This window comes from Stenella coeruleoalba, assembly GCF_951394435.1.
Source record: "Stenella coeruleoalba genome assembly, chromosome: X".
NCBI classification, from domain to species: Eukaryota; Metazoa; Chordata; class Mammalia; order Artiodactyla; family Delphinidae; genus Stenella; species Stenella coeruleoalba.
The window spans coordinates 54,265,080-54,291,041 of NC_137152.1; the positions used below are offsets into that span (position 1 = coordinate 54,265,080).

The 25,962-nt window shown below is 43.1% G+C and overlaps 1 protein-coding gene across 2 annotated transcripts in view; it reads left to right on the forward strand.

The window, feature by feature from the left end:
- EDA (ectodysplasin A) overlaps positions 1–25,699 on the forward strand; it is a 371,558-nt gene extending 345,859 nt beyond the window's left edge. The window contains exons 3-8 of one of the 2 annotated variants that reach the window (XM_079910467.1): positions 12,598–12,621; positions 18,152–18,331; positions 19,318–19,352; positions 20,278–20,329; positions 23,183–23,313; positions 25,104–25,699. In XM_079910467.1, the coding sequence (XP_079766593.1) occupies positions 12,598–12,621; positions 18,152–18,331; positions 19,318–19,352; positions 20,278–20,329; positions 23,183–23,313; positions 25,104–25,355 (674 nt within the window). In that variant the 3' untranslated portion in view covers positions 25,356–25,699. The remainder of the gene's footprint in view (positions 1–12,597; positions 12,622–18,151; positions 18,332–19,317; positions 19,353–20,277; positions 20,330–23,182; positions 23,314–25,103) is intronic. The other variant, XM_079910468.1, reaches the window with a different exon arrangement.
- The last annotated feature ends 263 nt before the right edge of the window (positions 25,700–25,962 follow it).

The following is a 25,962-nucleotide window of genomic DNA, read 5'->3' on the forward strand; positions in this document are numbered from 1 at the left end:
CCAACACCATTTGTCGAAGAAACTATTCTTTCTCCATTAGATTGCCTTTGCTCCTTTGTCAAAAATCAGCTGACTATATTTGTTTGGGTCTATTTCTGGGCTCCCTATTCTGGTCCATTAATCTATATGTCTATTATTCCACCAATACCACACTATCTTGGTTGCCATAGCTTTATGCTAAATTTTGAATCAACTTTATTCTTATTCTTCAATATTGTGTTAAATATTGTGAGTCTTTTTCCTTTCCATATAAAATATAGAATCAGAGGTTTTTGTATCCACAAAATAACTTGCTGGGAGTTTTACTTGGGGTTACATTGAGTCTATAGATCAAGTTAAAAAGAAATGACATTTAACAATACTGAGTCTTCCTATCCATGAACACAGAATATCATTCCATTTATTTAGGCTTTTATTTCTTTCATCAGAGTTTTCCTCATATAGATCTTGTACATATTCTGTTTGATTTATGCATAAATATTTCTCCTTTTTTTGGTGCTAAAGTGTTTTTTTTTTATTTCAAATTCCAGTCATTCGTTGTTAGTATAGGAAAATAATTGACTTTTGTATATTGGGCTTGTATCTCACAGCCTTATTATATTTGCTTATTAGTTCCAGGAGCTTTTTGGTCAACGCTCTGGTATTTTTCACATAGAAAATCATGTCATCTGCAAACAAAGACAGTTTTATTTCTTTCTTCCCAATCTGTATGCCTTTTCTTTTCTTGTCTTACCTTATTGCCTTAGCTAGGAGCTCCAGTGTGATGAGAGCTATTATCATGAATGGATCTTGGATTCTGTCAAATGATTTTTCTGCATCTATTGATACAATCATATTTTTCTTCTTAAGCCTGTTGCTCTATGATGGATTAAGTTAATTTATTTTTGAATATTGAATCAGCCTTGTGCACCAGGAATAAATTCCACTTGGTCGCGGTGTATAATTCTTTTAACATTGTTGAATTTGACTTGCTAATATTTTGTTGAGGGTTTTTGCAACTATTTTCAATGAGATGTTGGTCTGTAGTTTTCCTTTCTTATAATGTCTTTGGCTTTGGCATTAGGGTACTGCTAGTTTCATGGAATGAGTGAGGAAGTGTTCCATCTGCTTCTGTTTTCTGCAAGAGGTTGTAGAGAATTGGTATAATTTCTTCCCTAAATGTTTGGTAAAATTCACCAGTGAAACCATCTGGGCCTGGTACTTTCTATTTTAGAAGGTTATTAACTGTTGATTCAATTTCTTTATAGGCCTATTCAGATTATATAGTCAATTTCTTTAATATATAAACAAGTTATCCTTTACATATTATATATACAGATTATATATTTCTTCTCATATATATATATGAGTTTTGATAGATTGTATCTTTCACATAATTAGCCAATTTCATCTAAGTTATCAAATTTGTGGGCAGATTTGTTTTATTCATAATATTATTTTATTATCCTTTTAATGTACATGAGATCAGTAGTAATGGCCCTTCTTTTATTTCTGATATTAGTAATCTGTGTCTTCTCACTCCCTTTCTTGGTTAGCCTGGGTAAGGGTTTATCAATTTTATTCATCTTTTCAAAGAACCAGCTTTTCGTTTCATTGATTTTTTTTCTATTGCTTTCCTGTTTTCAATTTCAATTATATTTGCTCTGATTCTAATTGTTTCTTCTCTTGGGCTTACTATGAATTTAATTTGCTCTTCTTTTTCTAGTTTCCTGAAGTGGAAGCTTAGATTAAATATTTTCCAAAATCATTTAGATCTTTTTCCTGTTGTAATATATATGATTTTCCAGCTACTTTCTGTTATTGATTTCTATTTTAATTCCATTGTAATGTGAGTATATAGTTTGTATGATACCTATGCTTTTAAATTTGCTAAGGTATGTTTTATGACACATAATGTTTATCTTAGTGAATGTTCCATGTGAACTTGAGAAGACTGTATATCCTGCTATTGTTGGATGAAGTATTTTATAAATGTCAATTAGATCTAGTTGATTGATGGTGCTATTCAGCTCAATATATCCTTACTGATTTTATGCCTGCTGGATATTTCAATTACTGATTCAGGGATGTTGAAGTCTCTATAATAGTGGGTTCATCAGATTTTGCCTCAATTTTGTGACACTCTGTTGTTAGCCACATACACATTAAAGGATCTTATGTCTTGGAGAATTGACACCTCTATCACTATATAATGCCTCTCTTCCTTCCTGATCATTTTCCTTCCTCTGAAGTCAGCTTTGTCTGAAATTAGCTTGCTTTTGATTAGTGTTAGTATGGTATATCTTTCACCATTCCTTTACTTTTAATCTACCTTTATCTTTATATTTAAAGTGTGTTTCTTACAGATAACATATAGTTGGTTATTGCTTTTTTATCCACTCTGGCAGTTTCTGTCTTTTAATTGGTGTATTTATACCATTCACATTTAAAGTGATTATTGACATAGTTGGATTAATATCTACTATATTTGTAACTGTTTTCTATTCATTGTCCATTTCTTTGTTTCTTTTTCTGTCTTCCACTCTTTCTGCCTTCTCTGGTTTTAATCAAGCATTTTATATGATTCCATTTTCTTTCCTCTCTTATATCAGTTATACTTTTAAAAATTTTTAGTGGTTGCCCTAGAGTTTGAAATACACATTTATGACTTATTCAACTTTGCTTTCAAATAACATTATACCACTTCAGAGGTAGTGCAAGTACCTTATAGCAGAGTATTCCCAATTCCTCCCCCCATCCCTTATAGCATTGCTGTCATTTGTTTTACTTATCCATAAGCTATAATCACTGAATACATCTTTGCTATTATTATTTTAAGTAAACTATTATCTATTAAATCAATTAAGAATAAGTAAAATAAAAGATTTGATTTTACTTTCATGAATTCCTTCTCTAATGCTCGTCCTTTCTTTATGTAGATCCAAGTTTCTGACCTATATCATTTTCCTTTTCTGAAGAACTTCTTTTAACATTTTTTATAAGGCAGGTCTCCTGGCAACAAATTCAATCAATTTTTGTTTGTCTGAGAAAGTCTTTATTTCAACTTCATTTTTGAAGAATAATTTTGCTGGATACAGAATCCTAGCTTGGTGTTTTTTTCTTTTAACACTTTAAATATTTCACTGCACCCTCTTCTTGCTTGAATGTTTTCTGAAGAGAAACCAATGTAATTTTTATCCTTTTACCCCCCTCTAGCTTCTTTAAAGATTGTCTCTTTGTCTTTGATTTTCTGCAGTTTGAATATGATATGCCTAGGGGTCAACTTTTTGGTATTTGTCCTACTTGATATTCTCTGAGCTTCCTGTATCTGAAGTTTGGTGTCTGTCATTACTTTTAGAAAACTCTTATTTGATATTACTTCAGATATTTCCTTTGTTCCTTCCTCTCTTTCTTCTTCTGGTATTCCCATTACGTGTATATAACCTCATTTGTAATTGTACCACAATCTTTGGACATTCTGTTCCATCTTTTTCATTCTTTTTTTTCAATCTTTGCATTTCATGTATAAAGTTTCTGTTGACATCTTCAAGCTCACTAATTCTTTACCATCAAAGGCATTCTTTTATAGTGCGTTGGGTTTTTTTTGATAGCCAACTTTTTATCTTTTAATTCAATGTATTTAAACTTTAAAAAAGTTCACCCATTTCTCCCACCCCCCAACCCTCACCTCTGGCAGCCACCAGTCTGTTCTCTGTATCTATGAGCTTGGTTTGTTTGTTTGTTTATCTATCTACCTTTTTAAATTCTGCATATAAGAGAGATCATACACATGGTATTTGACTTTCTCTGTCTGACTTATTTCACTTAGAATAATGCCCTCAAGGTCCATCTATGTTGTTGAAACTGACAAGATTCCATTCTTTTTTATGGCTGAGTAATATTCCATTGTGTATGTTATACCACATCTTCTTTATCCATTCATCTATTGATGGACATTTAGGTTGTTTCCACATCTTGGCTATCATCAGTAATGCTCCAATGAACATGGGTGTGTGTGTGTGTATATATATATATATATATATATATATATATATATATATATATATATATGTTAGTGTTTTCTTTTTCTTCAGATAAATAGCCAGGAGTGGAATTGCTGGATTAATTGGTAGTTCTATTTTTAATCTCTTGAGGGACCTCCATACTCTTTTCCATGGTGGCTGCACCAATTTATATTCCCATCAACAGTGCACAAATGTTCCCTTTTCTCCACATCCTCGCCAACACCTGTTATTTCTTGTCTTTTTGATAATAGCCATTCTAACAAGTGTGAGGTGGTGTTTCATTGTGGTTTTGATTTACATTTCCCTGATGATAAATGATGTAAAGCATCTTTTCATGCACTGCTTGGCCATCTGGATGTCTTTGGAAAAAAATGTCTATTCAGATGTCCTGCCCATTTTTAAATTGGGTTGTTTGGGTATTTTGCCATTGAGTTGGATGAGTTCTTCATATATTTTGGATGTTAGCCCTTATCAAATATATGACTTGAAAATATTTTCTCCCATTCAATAGGCTGCCTTTTCATTTTGTTGATGGTTTCCTTTACTGTGTAGCAGTTTGATGTAGTTTTTTTTTAGTTTGATGTAGTCCCACTTGTTTATTTTTGCTTTTGTTTCATTTTCTTTTGGTTTTTTTTTTAGTTTGATGTAGTCCCACTTGTTTATTTTTGCTTTTGTTTCATTTTCTTTTGGTGTCAGATTCAAAAAATTGTCACCAAGACTTATGTCAAGTAGCTTACTACCTATGTTTTCTTCTAGGAGTTTTATGGTTTCAGGCTTTCAAGTCTTTAATCCATTTTGAATTAATTTTTGTGTATGATGTAAGATAGTGCTCTGGTTTCATTCTTTTGCATGTGATTGTTCAATTATACCAACACTATTTATTGAAGAGACTATCCTTTTCCCATTGCGTATTCTTGGCTCCATTGTCATAAATTAATTGACCACATATGTGTGGGTTTATTTCTAGGCTCTCTATTCTGTTCCATTGAGCTATGTGTCCATTGTTATGCAATACCATACTGTTTTAATTACTATAATTTTGCAATATAGTTTGAAATCAGGGAGTACGATGCCTCCAGCTTTTTTCTTCTTTCTCAACATTGCTTTGGCTATTTGGAGTCTTTTATGGTTCCATACAAATTTTGAGGTTGCTTGTCCTATTTCTGTGGAAAAAATGCCATTGAAATTGTGATAAGGATTGCACTGAATCTTATATTTCTTTGGGCGGTATGGACATTTTAACAATATTAATTCTTCCAATCCATGAGCATGGAATCTCTTTCCATTTATTTGTGTCTTCATTTTCTTTCATTAATGTCTTTTAGTTTTCAATATACAGGTCTTTCACCTCCTTGGGTTTGTTTGTTTATTTTTGTGGTATGCGGCCTTCTCACTGTTGCAGCCTCTCCCGTTGTGGAGCACAGGCTCCAGATGCACAGCCCCAGCGGCCATGGCTCACGGGCCCAGCCGCTCTGCGGCACGTGGGATCCTCCCGGGCCGGGGCACGAACCCACGTCCCCTGCATCGGCAGGCGGACTCTCAACCACTGCGCCACCAGGGAAGCCCTCCTTGGGTTTTTTTAAATGAAAAAATACTTTATTGCTGAAAAATGCTAACCACCATCTGAGCCTTCTGAGTGAGTCACCACCTCCTTGTTTTAACTTATTTTTAGGTATTTTATTCTTTTTAGTGCAATTTTAAATGGAATTGTTTTCTAAATTTCTCTTTCTGATAGTTCATTATTAGTGTATAGAAACAGAAGTGATTTTTGTGTATTGATTTTTGTATCCCGCAACTTTATTAGCTCTAAGAGTTTTTTGATGGAGTCTTCAGGGTTTTCTATATATAATATCATATCATGTACAAATAGTGATAGTGCTGCTTCTTCCTTTCCAATTTGGATGCCTTTTATTTATTTATTTATTTTGCCTAATTACTGTGGCTAGGACTTCCAATACTGTGTTGAATAAAAGTAGCAAGAGTGGGCATCCTTGTCTTTTTCCTGATTTTAGAGGAAAAGCTTCCAGCTTTTCACCATTGAGTATGAAGTTAGCTGTGGACTTGTCAGCTAACTTGTCAGCTAATATGGCCTTTATTAAGTTGAGGTAACACACTTTTTGAGAGTTTTATCATGAACGGATGTTGAATTTTGTCAAAATTTTTTTCTTCATCTATTGAGATGATCATATGGTTTTTATTGCTCATTTTGGTAATGTGGCATATCACATTGACTGACTTGCAAATGTTGAATCATCCTTGCATTCCTGGAATAATTCTCACTTGATCATAGTGTATATGATCTTTTTAATGTATTGTTGACTGGTTTCCTATTATTTTGTTGAGGACTTTTGCATCTATGTTCATAAGGAATATTGTCTTGTTTTTTTTTTTCTTATGGCATCCTCATGTGACTTGGATATCAGGGTAATGCTTGCCTCGTAAAATGAGTTTGGGAGAGTTCCTTCCTCTTCAAATTTTTGGAAGAGTTTGAGAAGGATAGCTATTAATTCAATTATCTTTGAATGTTTGGTAGAATTCACCAGTTAAGCCTTCTGTTCCTGGACTTTTGTTTGTTGGGAGGTTTTTGATTACTGATTTAATTTCCTTCTAGTAATCGGTCTGTTCAGATTTTCTATTTTATCATTATTCAGTCTTAATACATTGTATGTTTCTAGGAATTCACTCATTTCTTCTAGGTTGTCCAAATTGTTGGCACGTAATTGTAGTCTCTTAAGATCCTTTTGTGTTTCTGAGGTATCAGCTGTAATATCTCCTCTTTCATTTCTGAGTGTGGTTCTGATGCTTGGTTTATCTCTCCAGACTGTATTTCTAGCCTTTTAATATGCCTTGTAATTTTTGGCTGAAAACTAGACATGATATACTGGGTAAAAGTAACTGAGGTAGGTAGGCCAGTAATGTAAGGTTTTATGCTCATCTAAGAGTTAAGCTGTGTTTACTGTTTGCTGTAAATGTGGTGTCAGAGGCTAAAATTGTCTCCATAGTTCTTGTCTTAGTCTCTTCATGTGGTCTTTGGATGTCCCTGGAAACTTCTTAAGTAGGGTCTGAGACTTGCAGTGTTTTTGTTTGTTTGTTTTTGTTTGTTTAACATCTTTAATGGAGTATAATTGCTTTATAATGGTGTGTTAGTTTCTGCTTTATAACAAAGTGAATCAGCTATATATATACATATGTCCCCATATCTCCTCCCTCTTGCGTTTCCCTCCCATCCTCCCTATCCCACCCCTCTAGGTGGTCACAAATCACTGAACTAATCTCCCTGTGCTATGCGGCTGCTTCCCACTAGCTATCTGTTTTACATTTGTTAGTGTATATATGTCCATGCCACTCTCTCACTTCATCCCAACTTACCCTTACCCCTCCCCGTGTCCTCAAGTCCATTCTCTCTACATTTGCGTCTTTATTCCAGTCCTGCCCCTAGGTTCTTCAGAACCTTTTTTTTTCTTTTTTTGGATTCCATATACATGTGTTAGCATACGGTATTTGTTTTTCTCTTTCTGACTTACTTCACTCTGTATGACAGACTCTAGGTCCATCCACCTCACTACAAATAACTCAATTTAGTTTCTTTTTATGGCTGAGTAATATTCCATTGTATATATGTGCCACCTCTTCTTTATCCATTCATCTGTTGATGGACACTTAAGTTGATTTCATGTCCTGGCTATTGTAAATAAAGCTCTGGCAGTGTTTTTAGCTGTAATGCCGTTATACAGGAGTGCTGTTAATGTGGTGATAAAGTGTGGGTAGAATGGAAGCATTCACTAGTCTTATGATTAGGTCTCAATCTTTTTGTGTGCCTGAGTTGGGTATTTCCTATCCCCCAGGTCAGTTCAGCTCTGGTAAAACCCCAGTCAGTTAGGCTCTGATAAAAGTTTTCCTTGAGGGCAGGCCTTGTTAAAGAGAATAGAGAGGTCGGGATATATTTCAAAATGGCTGCTTTTCCTCTCCCCTTACTAGAAGGACAAGAGAATTTTTCTCCCATCTTCACTGTGAGAACCTGGTAGCGCTCTTGAAGGTAAAATGCATGAACGTGTGGAGAACCCCCTAAGGCTGGGCCCACTGGGGATTTTTAGCCCTTGAGCTAGTCCACACTGAGCATCTAGCAATTTGTCAATTACAGTTTTAAAGTCTTCTTACTGATACTGGCTTCAGCTTCAGGCTTCTTCACCCAGTCTGCTATGAGTCTCCATATCCACCGGTCTGTCTCTCCATATTACAGAACAGCAGTTTGCCTTGTGACCTCAGTTCTCTGATGGATCTAAGAAGTGATTTTAAGTTTGCTCAGCTTTTTTCTTATTGTGAGTATGGGAGTGATGGCTTTCAAGCGCTTGACACGTGAAGCCAGAAATTGGAAGTATATACATTTATTTTTTAATTTTCAAAACACATCTAGAAAAACATGAATCTTTCTGAAGTTTCAGCTTACCTGAAAATATTTACAGGCTGTGTGGCTTTGTGCAATTTAATCCATCTCTTCATCTATAAAATAAGCATAATAATAACTACTTTGCTGGATTGTTTAAGACCTAAATGAGATATGTAAAGCATCTAGCAAAGTGCATGGCTCATATATATTCAATAAATGTTAGCTTTAGTTATGGTGTCATTTATCTTCATCAGAACCCTAGGCTTGAATAGAGACAAAGTGTACAAAGTATTCCCTAATTTAGAAGATGAAGAATCAGAAGAAAATGGCCCACTTGCCTTATTGTCAGTTTGTGACTGAGTCAGGACCAGACTCAGGCTAGGACTGCTGCTGGCTTCCATGGCCCTGATGCTATTACAAGACCCCTTTTCTTAATATCAGATAGCAAACAGCCTGGCCACATAGATCAAAACCTGTCAGATCTCAAATTTACTACTATAAAAGCAGTCCCAGGGACTGCACATCTGTCCCACCCTGATGTATTTGTGGGGTTTGCCTGCAGAAAGCATGATGATTACAAATAGAGGGTATTAGAATGATAGAAAAATGTAGCCTGTTACCACGGAAACAGACATGTGACAGTGGTAGTGCCCTGAGTAGGTATGAAAAAGGTTCTGAAGCATATAGAGAAAATAAATCAATATATCTAAAATGTTATAGAACTCAGCAGATGTTACTGCTTTTGCTCTGGTCAAGATGCTCATATCTAATATGGGAGAGTTCTAGCTCCCTGATATTTTCTCTCTAGAAGACGGGAAACCACAATGGCCTCAAACAAAAGAAATGAGAATGGCGGATATAGAACCAGGGCTTAGGGGACCATGCTGAAACTCATAAGAATTATTTACTGGCCATGGTGGTTTTCCATCTTCTAGAGAGAAAATACCAGGGAGCTAGAATTCCTATACTGCTGAGATGATGTACTCACTAGCCCCTATGGGAAGTGCGATACAATTTAAGGATAATCTTGTCCATATTTTTTCATCCTCATTTTTTTCTGAGGGATATGCCAAATGTCCACTGAATAGATGGAAGCTCCCTGGGAGCCCTTCTGTGACACAAGAAGAAGTGGAAGATAGGGCTTTGAGCCCCTGTTATTCTCAGCACTCTTCATGGCATGGCCATTTTGGAAAATAAAGATAAAAATTTTAGTTAGCTCCTTGCCTCCCGCTGTATACCAAATCTATACCAGATTAATTAAAGATTTAAATATGAAAAATGAAATCATGAAAGAACTAGAAAAAAATATAAAGAACTACCTATATAATGCTGTTGTATCCAAATTTAAAATGATAATGTAGAAATGTAGCTATTGACATAGAAGAAAGTTATCAAACAACATTTTTATTTGATCACATTTTGTAAAAATACATATTTATATGCATAGGAAATTTCTAGATATGCAGAAAATGTTAATAGTGGTTATTTGTGAGTAGTTTTTTTAAGCTATTTTTTTCCTTTTTGCTCCCCTTTTCTATGTATGTAGGTGTGCATGCATTTAAGTATGTATAATGAGTAGTATTTCTGGTATAAAAATAATAAAAGTTAACAAAATTTTTTTAACATCTTTATTGCAGTATAATTGCTTTACAGTGGTGTGTTAGTTTCTGCTGTATAACAAAGTAAGTCAGCTATACGTATACATATATCCCCATATCCCTTCCCTCTGCATCTCCCTCCCACCCTCCCTATCCCACCCTTCTAGGTGGTCACAAAGCACCAAGCTGATCTCCCTGTGCTATGCGGCTGCTTCCCACTAGCTATCTATTTTACATTTGGTAGTGTATATATGTCCATGCCACTCTCTCACTTCATCCCAGCTTACCCTTTCCCCTCCCCGTGTCCTCAAGTCCATTATCTACGTTTGCGTTTTTATTCCTGTCCTGCCCCTAGGTTCATCAGAACCATTTTCTGTTTAGACTCCATATATATGTGTTAGCATACGGCATTTGTTTTTCTCTTTCTGACTTACTTCACTCTGTATGACAGACTCTAGGTCCATCCATCTCATAAAAGTTAACGAAAAATGTTTAACTTCCCTTTCCCTCTTTTCCCTTGTAGATATAGGTCAAACTTCCCTTGTAGATATAGGTCAGACTTCCTCCAGGAATTTATTTTTCCTCAACTAGCCAGTATAATTCCTTAAGTCTCCCCCCTTTAGTACTTTCCTATTCAACTGTAAGTTCTCTGAGGATAGAGTTGTGTTTCATTATTTACTGTGCCTTCCCTAGGTGTGCTCAATAAGGACTAGGTGCATGGTGATCGTCTGATTTCCTCAAAGCCTGCTTTGAAGTCTGATGTAATAGTACTTACCCTTTAACCAGCTGAAATGGTCAGCAACTTGGCCAGGGCTAACACAATCTGTCTGTGAGGCCAGTGGCTGCAATGGCTGTCATCTCACTGCTTTCCCAGGCTGAGGTGGCTGACTGGTTGGCTGGTAGCTGGTTGATGGGGTTATAGGCCTTTCTGTGTAAATCCTTCCCCAGACAGCTTTCTGGTTCAAGGAGGTGGCCCTTCTCAGGCTGTCTCTTAGTCAGTAGTATCTGTGTAGCTGTGCTTCCTTGCCAGAACCTCTGTGTACATTCTCAGGAGCTCTCAGTGTTGTTAAAAACATACAAGATCGGCAGTAAAGAAAGAAGACCAAGAACTGGGAGGAGAGAAAGAGAGAAAAAAATGAGGATAAAAGAGTGGAGGATCATGACCTTAAGTGCAGCAGGTTGCTTAACCCAACCATAAACATCCCCTGCGCATAATAATACCTACTGTTGCACGTGAAATTACTTTGCCAGGGAAGTCTACACAGACATTGGTTTTCGAGGGACCTGTGCAAGCTCTGATGGCCACGCTGGCAGCCCTCCAAGTTAGAGACTTTACTGACTTCTGATTGAAGTCTGCTCAGACAGAATCTTTGATAGAGCCTGCTCTTATAGGTAAAGACCATTCCAAGCTTGTTGCAAGAATAAAATGAGATGATAAATGGAAATAGATTTTTTAGTCTATAAAAGAGTATACAGGGGCTTCCCTGGTGGCGCAGTGGTTGAGAGTCTGCCTGCTGATGCAGAGAACACGGGTTCGTGCCCCGATCCGGGAAGATCCCACATGCCGCGGAGCGGCTGGGCCCGTGAGCCATGGCCGCTTGGGCCTGCGCGTCCGGAGCCTGTGCTCCGCAACGGGTGAGGCCACAACAGTGAGAGGCCCGCATACCGCAAAAAAAACAGTATACAAATGCTGGTCTTTTTGTGAGCTCCTGAGGGCACTGACAGGGGTTTATTGTTGTCCAGTAGGGTCTTCATGGGAGTTTGGAACAGATTTTTAAATATGTGCGCCTAAAGAAAATCAAATCCACCTACAGAATGAAGTGAATTGAGTCCCCAGTAGGGAAAAACATGCCTGCATGTCTGGGAGACACCTAAATTGTGTATGTCTGAGGAGTGATTGTTACCTAACTATATGAGAAAAGCCTTGGGTTTTCTGAGTGCCCTCAATTGATTAGAAATGTTTTCTTTAGAAGTAATTCCCCAGAAAATGCTTGTGATTTCATTGTCAATGAAACTGTTGGCACTTCTTTTAAAGTGTCTGTTAACTTATGTTAAATTACAGTGGGAATGCATGTGGCCCCCAGATGAATGTATTATGGTTGCACTGTTTTAATAACTAACGATTTGAATAACGATAAGGAAGTGACTAAAAAGTAAACTGCCGCTGCTCTGCTCCTTCCATGAAAATGACCCTTTTCTCCTTCCAGCTTCAACACATGAGACTTCACATCACTTCCTGACCTGAATGCGTGACTCTTCAATCTCAGGACTTGCATAATTAATGGAATGCCGTCCTAAGGTTGTTGAGTTCTGCATTTCTGGGCATTTCATCTTTATGGCGAAGTACCCATTCCCTCACTCCAAAGACTAAGCCTGAAATATTTTTCTTCCTAGGGAAGAATCTTCCTTGTAACTTTATTGTTACAACAGTCAGAGACAGATTGGGGAGGTTTGATAGTTGGGCGATACCTTGCCAATAACCTGACCCTTAGCATGGGGCTCCCTCAAATTTGCAGTGTCTTGGGGATTCCTCCTGTGACTGTCTTGAAGAATAAACACTTTATGTTAATTTCCAGTGACTTAGTTTTCCATTTTCTCTTTTTAACAGGTCCAGTTAAAAACAAGAAAAAGGGTAAGTCAAGCTCCTGATTTTGTAAAATTGCTGTCATGTCTTTTCTAAAATTAGAAGAAAAAATCAAGGGAGAAGGATTTTTATATTCGTTCAATGCTGGATGTCCATTATTTTACTCAATCATGTGTGATCTTCTTGAGTATTGTAGCTTCCAAGGAATAAGAAATATATATCATTTTTCAGTGATGATCCATGAAAGATAGAATTGCTTCCTAGCAACATGTGAAAGTTGTTTTTGCTTTTCTTCCTTGTTCCCTCTTCCATACAATTCATTTTACATCTCTTTCCTTCATTCTTCCTTACTCTTTCCCCTGCCCTTCTCCTTTCTCCTTTTTTCCCCCTCCTTTATCAAATCAGTGGCCAGGTATGAATGAAGTCCTGAGACTGCTTGTAGGGACTAGGTATACTACCTCTTGAGAGATGTCAGTACCCTATTTTTTGGCCTAAAAGCTATCCCTCTCCTATTTCTCAGAGAGTCAGGGAAGGTATTTCTTGCTCTGGGGTTTCAATATCATTTTCTCTGTGATGGAAAAACCTCAGCTGTAGTAGTACCCTGATCATTTAGTCTTTTCCAAGAGTCTCCTAGTTGAGTGGATCCATTGTGCCGTTGTTGGGTCTGTAAGTCTCCAGTGTACTTGCAATGGGAATGGCCCACGAGTTTGTACAAGTGCTTGCCTGCCTGAAGAGGAGAAACCAAAGACAGAACAGGTTCCAAAAGACAGGACCAGGGAATGTGGTCCACTCCTTAGGACTAAAAGAACCAACCACGAAACGAGTATTTTAAGTACCTATTTTTTTCTGTGTTCTGACCTGGGAGGAAAATAGAGTGAAATTCATGAGTTTTCATTAAAATGCTCTAAGCGAAATGATTCTGTCTGTTAACATTTCCGGAGCTTTACAGAGTAGATTATCAATCCCAGACTAGGCCCGAAAGACTGGCTTCAGCTGCCTCCTGCCACTTCTCTGAGTACTAGGGTACTCTGGTGGCTTGAGATGCCGTGGACCACATGGGAAACCTGTGTCCCTGTTGTAAAGAAGCTGAAGAATGGCCTGGCCCCTAAGGACCTGAGCTGAGCAAAATTGGAAAATAGCCAGAGAACTGGAGTCAGTGAGGAAACCTTTCTTTGTGGAGCCTGGGCATTCACCAAGCTATTCTGTCTTTTAAGAAAGTAAATGTGACTTTTTTTAAAAATAAATTTATTTATTTATTTTTGGCTGTGTTGGGTCTTTGTTGCTGCGCACGGGCTTTCTCTAGTTGCAGCGAGTGGGGGCTACTCTTCGTTGCGGTGCACGGGTTTCTCATTGCGGTGGCTTCTCTTGTTGCAGAGCATGGGCTCTAGGCACGCGGGCTTCAGTAGTTGTGGCTTGCAGGATCTAGAGCGCAGGCTCAGTAGTTGTGGCACACGGGGCTTAGTTGCTCCGCGGCATGTGGGAACTTCCCGGACCAGGGTTCGAAGCCATGTCCCCTGCATTGCCAGGCGGATTCTTAAACACTGCGCCACCAGGGAAGCCCAAATTTGACTTTCAAGTGTGTAGTTTTCTGTTCTTATCACATCCCTTTAAGACAGAAATTTTAACAAACCTAGAAAGCTCCCCTGGCCTGGACAAGGACACTCTCTGCTCCTAGCACAAGCCCAGGGATGACTTCCTTTATTTCTTGCTTTTTTTTAATAAATTTATTTATTTATTTATTTATTTATTTATTTATTTATTTATTTATTTATTTCTGGCTGCATTGGGTCTTCGTTGCTGCACGCAGGCTTTCTCTAATTGCAGCGAGCGGGGGCTATTCTTCGTTGCAGTGCGTGTACCTCTTATTGCAGTGGCTTCTCTTGTTGCAGAGCATGGGCTCTAGGCATGCGGGCTTCAGTAGCTGTGACACGCAGGCTTCAGTAGTTGTGGTGCACTGGCTTAGTTGCTCCATGGCATGTGGGATCTTCCCGGACCAGGGATCGAACCTGTGTCCCTTGCACTGGCAGGTGGATTCTTAACCACTGCACCACCAGGGAAGTCCCCTTCCTTTCTTTCTTAATAGGTAGACTTGAGAGCACTTTCTAATGACAGCTACTAAGTTTTTTTTTCCACTCACTCATTCACTAGACAGTGAATAAGCATCTTGTAATTGTCAGGAAGAGAGATACAGAGATGAAGAAAAATGGTTACTGCCCTCCAAAATCTCCCGGTACAGTTGGAGTCATGGAAACACACACAAATAATTGAAGTACAGTATTTTAAAAAGTGCAATTATAGAAGCATGAGCTTCCCATGCTTGGTCCCACATCTCAGAGAAAACATTATCTAACCTAGACTTTGAAGGATGAGGCAAAAAGAAGGGGAAGAATATTCCAGCAAAGAAAACTACATACTGAAATCTCTCAGAGGCATGAAAGAACATGTCATGTCTGGGGGAACAGCAAGTAGGCTAGTGATTTACCCAAATATAGGGCATGTGTGTGGTGGGGAGCAGCACCCATTTGAAGTGTCATCCAAGGGGTGAGCACCGAGAGAACACACTTGCTGGTGGTAATGGAAGGCAGCTTTCTAGGCGAGAAGCTCTGAAATTACAAACTCAAGAGATCCCAGTGCCTCTGGTAGTGACTTGGATCACTGCCCAGCACTGCTACCTTGTATGTGGGCCACTATTGGGAAGAGAATGCACATAGGCTTTAAACATTTGCCTTGGCTGAAAGCGATTTAGAAGCCATTTAATACTGATTTCCATGGACACAGTGAATAGACACATGCCTGAAGAGGTAATTGAGTTGTTCATTTAATTTCCATCCTTTAATGGAATTTTCCCCCTCCCATAACTTTCTCTCCCTCTCTCTCTCTCTCTCTCTCTCTCCCTCCCCCCCCATCTCTTGCTTTTAGTTCATTCTTTCAACAATTTGAGCTTCACTAAAAGAACGCGTGTATTCTTGCATCTAAGACTACACAGGGTAACTTGATAAGTACAAAAGTCTCTGGGCTTTTGTATCGTGGGGTACTCTGTTAGAGTAAGGAAATCCAGAGAAGGAATACAGTCCTCTAAAGTCATCTTCTTGGTCCAGGGGCCATTTTGTACATGCTCCTCTGTGGGCCAACTTTCTGTAAGGATGCAAGGATGACAAGCACAGTTACTTAAACCTGGTTGCAGAGGAGCAAAGAGGACCAGCTGCAGAACTAGATCCCAGCAGGAGCTTGTTCTCAGATGCCTTCTAGCATTTTCATAAGTGAACATTCTCTGTTTACACTGCAACCATTATTCACTTTCACTGCAGGAGTTTCTGGCTCTAATTCTTCCAAAATTACATTAACAATCACAGGAGACTCACAATCTTGACACTAAAGTTCACACTACCCACAGAAGCCCCTCTAGCTCAAAAATCACTGTTAGGCCTGGACATTCTGGGACAGAGGACAGCCTACTATGCACCATCCCCTGTGTCTGTGCCACTCAGAGAAGAATGAGAGAGAAGCAGACTTTATAACCAGGCTAGGGAAGTTTCCTGACTGCCAGGGGTACGTCAATCCTCCTTATGGAACCTCAGTCTTGGGAGGAAACTTAGAGAAATCATTGAGGCCAAGCTCCTCGTTTTACCAATGGAGAAACTAAGGCTCAAGGAGAGGAAGGGATTTACCCGAAGTATACATCCGTGGCAGAGCTGAGGCTTACAGCCTTATCTCCTGACTACAGATTCCTTGTTCTCTCCACTACACTAGCCGGAATTGAAACTTGGGCGCTGAATAAGCCTGACTTGGAAGCTGCCCAAATCTGAAGGGAGATGGCTTTCCTGTTCGGCATCTTAAAATTTGCTAGATCTCGAAACTGGGCAGATTCAGTCTTCTGCTGCTAAGTGCAGGGAAAACGCTAAGACTCCTGTCTCTCCGTGAGAGAGAAGCTCTATGGACCTTCCTTACTTTCCTCCCTGGGGAAGGGGCCCCGCAATGACCCTGTTGTTTCATTGCAAATGCAGATGTGGTTAGACATGGACAAGTGACCTCTTGAGTGGCATTGCCATGAGGACTGGGTTTCTTGAGCACGCGGCATTCTTCTTAAAAGAGGACCTGATAAATCAGAACAGGATTCTCCTCCCTGAGAGCCCAGGGAGCCAGGAGGCAGAGTCAGGAAGGAGGTATTTAAATGAGACTTGACAGGGTTATACTTAAAAAGGAAGAAAGAATCACAGGTGAAGACACCATGATGGAGTCTGGGGAAAGGCTCCCATTCCTGAGACTTCCACAAGATTGTGAAAAAGCGGGGAAGGGAGGAAGCAGTCACCCACCTGTGACCACCTGCAGTGCTTGAATTGGACTGCATGGAGCAGAGGAGGTTAAACAGGAGGAACTGGAGGGTTTGGTTCAAAACCACAGTTATGACTCTGTTAACATAGCTACATTCTGGCGGGGATGTGGGAAGGACTGGAATATGGAATAAGAAGGCTGAGACTGCTCTGAAAGGATAGCGAGGAGGAAACGGGGAGGATCTGGTGGCTTGATTAATAATACATTCAAGAATAGGGCCTCTGAGAAAAGACTTTGGGAAGCCAGATTATTTAGCCTATAAAAATAGAGGTTGATAGATGACTTAATGTCTTTGAGCACATGAGGTAATTATTGTGTGCATGATGGTAGCTATTCTTCTCTATCTATACAAACAATAGAATAAGAGCTTAAACTGCCACAGGAGGAATTTCAGTTCAATATACAGAAGAACTTCCTAACAGTGAGGGGGTAATAAACATTGGAACATGTTACCAAGGGAGTTTGAAGAATTTCCTTTCCCAGAGATCTTTAAAACTAGGGTTTAGAGGGGTCAGCTGAGAAAGCAAAAACCTGCCTGCTGCTTCCTCCTCAGCTCAGCTCTGTGCTCTCCACTGCCCCTTCTTTCCTTATTGTGCTCGAGCCCTCTCTGTCTCTCTCTCACTCTCTCTCTCTCCCTCCCCCTTCCCTCCCTCGCCCTCCCCTCCCCCACCTCTCATCTCCCAGACTCCTTCCAATCCCACATTCCCACCTCCATCCCAAGCCCAAGTCCCTGTACATCCCGACTCCTATAGGAAACCTTCCTGGAGCCAATATTCTTCCTAAGGTCAGGCCTGGACAATAAATGTGAAAGCCACACTCTTCAACAATAGCCCAGTTCTCAATTCTAAAAAGTGACCCATAGGTCTAGCCACTTGGCAATTCTGATCCTTTGGACTTAGCCGAACTGTAACCTCCTTTTTGAAGCCTTCCCTGACCTCTCCAGCATTTTGTCCCTACCACTAATGCAGCACTTCTACTATCGTGTGACTGTGTCTGTTTCCCCACTAGACTGAGCTCCTTGAGGGCCATTATATCTTCAAACCCAACCTGTAAATGATTATTCATGAAACAGGGTAGGGAGTGTGTGTGTGTGTGTGTGTGTGTATGACGTATGATAAAAGTATCCACCTCTTTAAGAGCAGGAACTCCCAGAGGGCCGACTTTGTGTCATTAGAAGGCTGAGGAACTCCTGACAGTACATTCTCAGTCAATAACTACAAATGTAATACCTAATCTTGTCTTTCAGGAAAGAAGGCAGGACCTCCTGGGCCCAATGGCCCCCCAGGACCTCCAGGACCTCCAGGACCCCAAGGACCCCCAGGGATTCCAGGGATTCCTGGAATTCCAGGAACAACTGTTATGGGACCACCTGGCCCTCCAGGTCCTCCTGGTCCTCAAGGACCCCCTGGTCTCCAGGGACCTTCTGGTGAGTTCTTCCATCTCTCCACCCTCCTAGGCTCCTTAAAAGTTCTCTAATAGAGCAAGAGTGGGTGATCCCAAGAGCATTTTCAAATGGTGGTGTACACTGGTGTGCACTATATCCTTCCCCCCACCACATTGCCCATTTGAAGAGCATTTAATCTCTTTGCATCTTTCCCTTTGGGCCCAGAAGGGCATCCAAAAGATATAGATCCAGATCCAAACCTGCCTAATTGAAGTTGACAGGAGTCAGACTACCTGGGCTTAGGTCAGTTGTTATTTCCTTCTCCTATTCCCCTCTTGTATCTTGGGGCTTTACAGAAATGGAGTCTTTACGGCTGATTTCTCTGGGTCTTTACTGCCACAAGACTCAGATTCTTTGACTCATAGTTCAAACAGGGCTAATCCGTGTCACCGTGGCCCCAAGAGATGCAGTTAGGGTTTTTTTTCCCATCCAATCTTTCCACAAATATTAATTGAGCACTTTCTATGTGCAAGAGATATATTGATAAGTGGTCCCTGTTCTCGTGGAATTTATGTCCTACAGGAGGAGAGAGACAAGTAAAGAAGCAAGGTATTTACAAATGGCAATGCGCTCTGTGAAGGAAATTAATAGAAAGGGAGCAAAAGGTTAAAGAAGCGAGCACCGTCGTCTCGGGGTCACGTGGTGGCAGGAAAACACTCTTCTCTGTCTCCATAGGTGCTCGGTGGTACTTCCCTTAGACCAGCGTTGGTGAGAGGCCAGTTTCCCTGCTGGTTGCTAGGCCCACTGAAGATGCAGGTCGGGAGCAAGTAAGAGAAGGAAGGAGTGTCCTCTCCTACCCCAGTGCCCTGCATCACACCCTGACTCTCCCTCCATTTCTGAGCCCTGGAAAATAACACTCAGACAGGGCTTCACTACAGGGAGCAAAAGCTCAGTGCCACTGGCTGCCTAGGTGAGGAGTAAAGGAAGTAGAAAGAGACGCCCTCTGACTGGCCTGTCCTATTTTGCAGGTGCTGCTGATAAAGCTGGAACTCGAGAAAACCAGGTTGGCTGGGAATTGCTCTCTTGCTGGAGAGGAGGGAAGACCACAGGCTAGAGCCACCCTTGAGTTTGCTCCCTATTCAATTTGCTGAGGCTTTATCTTGTGAGGAGACCCTGGAGGTTCTGAGGTTCTTCATTCACAGCCTCCTCCATCTCTATGAATAGAAAAGCTTTGCCCCAGGGCCTGCCTTTAGCAAGGGAACTGAGTCTTGTCATGGCCATTTTTCCCCATTCCCCAGGAGACAGAGGGTCACCATTGCCAAACCCAATAGTCAGCTGCCAGTCAGGCCTATTCACCTGGATCTCTGCCTCCCCGGCCACCCCAGACACCTTGTCGGCCCTCAGACCACCTGACATCAGCAGCTTAGAAGTTTAAGAGTATGTCCTTGAAAATCAGCCAACCAGCTCTGGGTCAAGCCCAGCCTAGACTTCTGCCTTCACGGCCTGAAGGACTCCTCCCTAGTCTCTGAGCTTCCTGATCCGTCTCTACTGGCAGGTTCCGCCGCCTCGCCTTGTCTCATCTCAGCCTCCCTCACTACAGCTGTTTGGTCACGGCGATCAATCTACACAGTTGCACGGTGCTTGACGGCTTGCAGGGCATTTTATATTCATCACCTCAGTTGATCTTCAGACATCCCTGTGAGAGAGGTCAGACAGAGATTCTCATGATCCCCATTTCACAGTTAGCGAAATGAGGCTCAGAGGCATAACATTTGGCCGAGGTCACACAGCTATGAAGTGGCAGAGCTACAAAATCATATTACCCTCTAGTAGAAATGTGGCCACTCGCATCCCAAGAAAGGGGAGAGGGATCAGAATTGGGATACAAATGAAGACTAGAAACCAGAGGTGGAATCCTGGCAACTGGTGGCTGAGCAAGCAGCCATTTCTCACAGTGACTACTCTCTCTGTCCTTCTTATCCTCCCAGCCAGCCGTGGTGCATCTACAGGGCCAAGGGTCAGCAATCCAAGTCAAGAATGGTAAGAGTCAAAGTAGGCTCTCTCCCTAAGGAGAGTTTCTCCTCCCCTTACCCCCAGCCTTGTTCCTCCCAGGCCCCTGAGGTACCCTTGACATTAGGGGCCATTCTCTACTCCATTTTGCCCTCTGCTGGCTGTCCTGAGTAATTGCTTGCCCTAAGGTTGCTACAAATTGCATTTAGAATCGCTGATGAGGAAGCTGAAAGGGACTTGAGACATTGTCTAAACCAGGGATTCTTGCGAGGTGGAGGCTGAATCAGAGTCACCCTTGGGGATATGTGTAGTTTTATCACCATTTTCACAATACAAATTAGAGAAAGTAGAACGACATAAAATCGAATCTTCTTGTCTGATGGGTCTACACAGAAAATGGGTGGAGGAGGCATTTCTCTCAGGGAAGTGGGGGGCATGTTGAGATGCTAGTGTCTATGAAAAAGGGGGGTGGATTTCAGGAGGTTAGAAACCCTAATTTAGTGTAATCCCTGCATTTAAAAGGTGGGGAAACAGAGTGCCAGACAAATTGGACAACACCATACTAAATCTACTGCCTTATATCTGTATGGTACTTTAGAGTTTTCAACATACTTTCTTTGTCTTTGATTTGATTTGATCCTCACGACAAAGGTAGGCATTAGCTCCTTTTTACAGAGACAGAAACTGAAGCTCAGAGAAGTTAATTAACTGGCCCAAGGTTTCCGTTAAGTGTAGGAGCTGGGATTCAAAACCACATCTGTTTGACTCTCTCCACCGCACTATGCCACTTCAGAGATGTGTGTGTATACTCCACTGAATGATTAGCTTCATTTTCTTCCTCAAAGAGACATGAACGTTCATTAAAGAACGGCGCTTTGAAATAATGTCCGGTCCCCAGGGTGCACAAAGCCTAAAATGCGTGAACCCCCAGGAGCCTCGGGAAGCAGCAAGCCAGCCAAGATGCCAGACGCTTACTGGGAGGGGCTGTGAGTACAGAAACAGTAAATGAAGGTTCAGAAACCTGCTGCATGGGGACAGCTTCTAAGAGCCCAGTCAGTCCTGAACTGGCTGTGCTCTGCTTCCTTAATGATCGGGCTTGGCTACATCCTGGAGTGCCACCAGAATGCCTGACTCAATCACCTCAGAAATATAAGTAGGAACAGAATGGCACCAAAACCTAAGCAGTCCTGCTGGGACCAAGTACCTTGGGCCCCAAGGCCCTGGATGGGCCATGATCACCATCTGTCCAGAGAAGGGTGAGACAGGCAGGAAATAGATTTGTTTGGGTGTCTCGATGGGTGGCCTCAATGTTATGCCAGAAGCTACTGATTTTGCTCCCACCACATAACAAGACTGGTTCCAACCCTTCTGGGCCAATCCCTAGTAGTATATGCTGATCTTTAGTTCCAACAGAAGCAAGAGTGAGAGCATCAGGGATTCCCTGGTGGCTCAGTGGTTAAAAATCCGCCTGCCAATGCAGGGGACACGGGTTCGAGCCCTGGTCCGGGAAGATCCCACATGCTGTGGAGCAACTAAGCCCGTGCGCCACAACTGCTGAAGCCTGTGTGCCTAGAGCCTGTGCTCCGCAACAAGAGAAGCCACCGCAATGAGAAGCCCACGCACCGCAACACAAAAAAGAGTAGCCCCCGCTCGCCGCAACTAGAGAAAGCTCGCGCGCAGCAACAAAGACCCAACACAGCCAAAACTAAATAAATTAAAATTTAAAATAAAGAGTGAGGGCATCAGGGGTAGCAAGATACCATGCAGAGCGGTCCTCCGTGAGGGGCAGAGCCAGGGCATCTCCTCCAAACTCCTATCCCATCTGCTTATCACCTTAAGGGAAGACGGGCACCTTTTCTAGAAGGCCAGTTTCCTTACACCTCAGAAAGGCAGACCTCCTGAGACTAGCCAAGGATGGACTTTCAAAACATATTTTCTTGAATGAAGAATGGATGGTTTTGAGGCTAGAAGGCTCCTTAGGCCTGGACTCCCTCCTCTTGAGGTGGGAAGGAACATCCCCCTTGCTGCAGGATGGAAAGGGAAGCTTTTCCTCCTCCCTCACATGCCAGCCCCCACCGTCCAGCCAAGGTGGAGTGACTGACCCTCCACCCCATATGGTGTATTACTGAGAGACATGCTTTGCTGGGGTGCCTCAGTGCCCAGACACCCTCTCCATCCCTTTGGTTGGTTCTAGTGCTGCGTTGCGGTCTATCCCTCACTCTCGTAAGGATCCCTCTCCCCTACAGGGCTTTATTACTGGTGGTCACTTGCTCCGGCTGCCATGAAGTCTGACTCACACCTGATCCCTAAGGTTCTCCGGGTAGACAGTTCCTTGGGCTGAGTGGTTTCCTGGGGGCCCAGCGAGGCTTTCCAGAAAGGAGTGGGTGTGGAGGTACTATAGAAAGGAATCTCTTAAGGACAAGGAGAAAACCCATGAACCTATAAGACAGGAGAGGGATTCAGGAGCTATAGCTGGTGAGATGAAATGGAATAATAAGACCTAGCCTGCCCCTCAGTGTCTGGATTTTGCCTGTGCAGGCCCCAGAACAACAAAGAAAATAGGGCAGCGTGCCCGCCCTCTTCTTACCTCCCCCCCAATTCCAGCTAGAAGATGTTGGTTAAATATCGTTCCAGACAGAGGGGTCAGGAAAGGAGAGAAGAAGAAGGACAGGCAGACCCCACGGGCCTGAGGCAGGCCTAGCTGCCACTTTACAAACAGACTGCTTTCTCTGCTTCCAGATGCTGTTCTTAAAGCTTGGCATCCTGGGCTATCCAGGTTGTATTGGGATGGGGCTGGGGGTTGTGTATGGCTTGATATTTCTTGTGTTTATTGCCCAGATAGTTCTGACATGTACTGAGTGACTGCCCTTCTCTCATACTGAGATCTTTCAGGTGGAGTGCTCAATGATTGGTCTCGGATCACCATGAACCCCAAGGTGTTTAAGCTACACCCCCGCAGTGGGGAGTTGGAGGTACTGGTGGACGGCACCTACTTCATCTATAGTCAGGTAGAAGTGAGTACGGTCTCAGGCCTAACTCTTCTTATATCCAGAATGCAGATCTCGTGCAGGCCACAGGGGGGCACTGTGGAGCCAGCCCAGCCCAGCCAATGGCTAACGTCCTGCTTTGGCGGGGGAGGGAGGGGAGCGGGGAGGGCGCACTGGGAGGGAGTTGAAAAGAGGGAGGAAAGAGAGAGGGGGCTGTCTGGGGTTTTTTCCTAGCCAGATATGACTGAAAAACTGAAAAGAGGCCCATCCCACGCCCTGCCATCTGATTCCCTCCTACGGAGCCCCAGGCCCTAGTTTCCCCACTGAGTTGTTTGGTTCTACTGCCAAACTTGAACTCTGCCTTAGTATATATTCTTTGCAAGTCAGTTCCAGGGCTGCTGAGGACCCCTTCCTCCCACACTACTGGCTTTATAATGAAGACTGAGAGTGCCCCTCCGGACCTTCTCTCCACCTCAAAAAGATTTCTGTCTTTCCTTCTTCTTTCTCCCATTTGTTTCTCTACCTTTCTGCTTCTCTGTCATTCTTGCCTTCCCCCTGCTGTCGTTCTCCAAGCCCTTTTCGCCCTCTGTTTTTGTCCTCGTCCTGGCCCAGGGCCCACTCCCCAGGTCAACCAGTGCCCATCCACTTCCACCCCTGTTGTTTGTCTCCAATGGGGTGGCTCCTCAGAGCGAGCGGTGGGCGAGCCTTGAGGCCGGGGCTTCTGAGGGGCGGGCAGCAAGCAGGTGGATGGACAGAAGGACGCTGGAGCCGGCAGAAGGGTCTCCCAGGAGAGTGGCCGGAGAAGGTGGGTTCACGAGCATTTGCTGAGCCTACTGAGCATCTTGGCACAGCTTGGGTCCTGACCCAAGAAACTGTATGGCGTCTGAATACACTGCAGCCTCCTGAACAGGCTGTGGTGGGAACAGCCTTCCACAAAGTGAGTTAGGGCAACAGATGAGTGTCCCAGTCCCCAGGGGTATGATCCCAACGTCCTAAGTGCCATTTGGTGGGGGTGGGGATCAAAGCTGGGAGTGGGGTGTGAAGGATAAGGGTAGTGAAGAAGAGAAAAATTAATTTTCTGGGCCTGGTATAGAACTGGGAGTGGCCTCAGGCCTTGTACCCCACGCAAACTGGGAAAATGCCCTGGACATCATGCCACTGAACACAGCTTAGCACTTCCTTCTGGCCACGAAGTTAGTTTTGCCCTTCCACATTCTTTATCTCATTTGTGATGGATAGTTCTCCATCCCTCTGCATCTGTTTCCTCAATCATCAGACGAGAGCGCCAAGGGGCACTGGGAGAATCAGTGAGAGAAATTCAGCCGCAGGGGAGCAGGGTGTAAGCGGAGAGAACTGAAGAACTCGCAGATTGTTCCTGTGCCCTCTCTGGGGAATCAGTAACTGCTAAGTTTATCTACAAATGGTCCCTGGGGCTGGAAATTGGAAATTGATTCGCCTTCGTTTGTGTCTGTAGCACTGATCCAGCACCTAATGTGTGCCGAGAACTGTGCTGGAGGGCAGGGGGCAGGGAGGGGGCGCTGGGGGAGGTAAAGGGGTGAATGAGGCATGGTTCTGGCTCTTGCAGAGTCTCCCACCTGTGTGCTGTTGAAAGAGGTTTGCTTAACCCCCTGAGCCCAGTGGAGGGGAGGCAGGACAGCGAATAAGCCTGTCGCCCCGCCCGTCCTGCTGGCCGGCTAGCGTGCCTTCAAGAGGTGCAGTGGCAGCTCGCGTGAGCAGGTCGCGTCTGCTGGTCACCGGGGAGGGCCCACCCTCTCCTTCCGCTCGCCCCCAATCCCTTCTCGTTGCCTCTCCCCCAGGTATACTACATCAACTTCACTGACTTTGCCAGCTATGAGGTAGTGGTGGACGAGAAGCCCTTCCTGCAGTGCACCCGCAGCATCGAGACAGGCAAAACCAACTACAACACGTGTTACACGGCGGGCGTCTGCCTTCTCAAAGCGCGGCAGAAGATCGCCGTGAAGATGGTGCACGCCGACATCTCCATCAACATGAGCAAGCACACCACCTTCTTCGGGGCCATCAGGCTGGGCGAGGCCCCTGCATCCTAGATTTCCCCCCCCAATCCCGTTTTGCCCCTGCCCGTGCTCCTACCCCAGGTTAGGGAGCCGGGACTTCCAGAACCTAAGTGCTGCTGTGGAGTGAGGTGTGTGGGTGTAGCAGCCACAGAGAAAAATGCCCTAGTGCTATTTATTCCCCGGTGACTTCAGGATGACAAGGTCTGCTTGACTTTCCAGAATGACCTTGAGTGAACAGGACATGAAGCAGAACCTTCCTCCTTGGCTCCGTGTTGACTGCTTCCGGCATGACTCTTCAACCTCGAGGTCCCGGGTGTCATTTTGTTGCACTAAAGTGAGGGGCTCAGGCAGCAGGCGAGAATTAGCAAAGGTGCAGCCCAGACTGTGGGGCAAGCCTCTGACCCCGAAGGGCGGGGCGGGGGCGGGGCAGGAGGGGAGCATTGCAACCTAAAGAGAGGGGCAGGGACGGAAAGGCAGGTGCTTGTGGCAGAGCCCAGGGGAGAAACCTGCCAGATGGTTTTCCCACTCTCACTGAGCCGCGTCCCGGCAGCTGGCAGGGCTTTGAGGACAGGAGGTTTGCTTTTCCTTGGAGCAATTGCAGGGCATGGCCAGAAACCTGCCTGCATAAGAAACAGAGGCC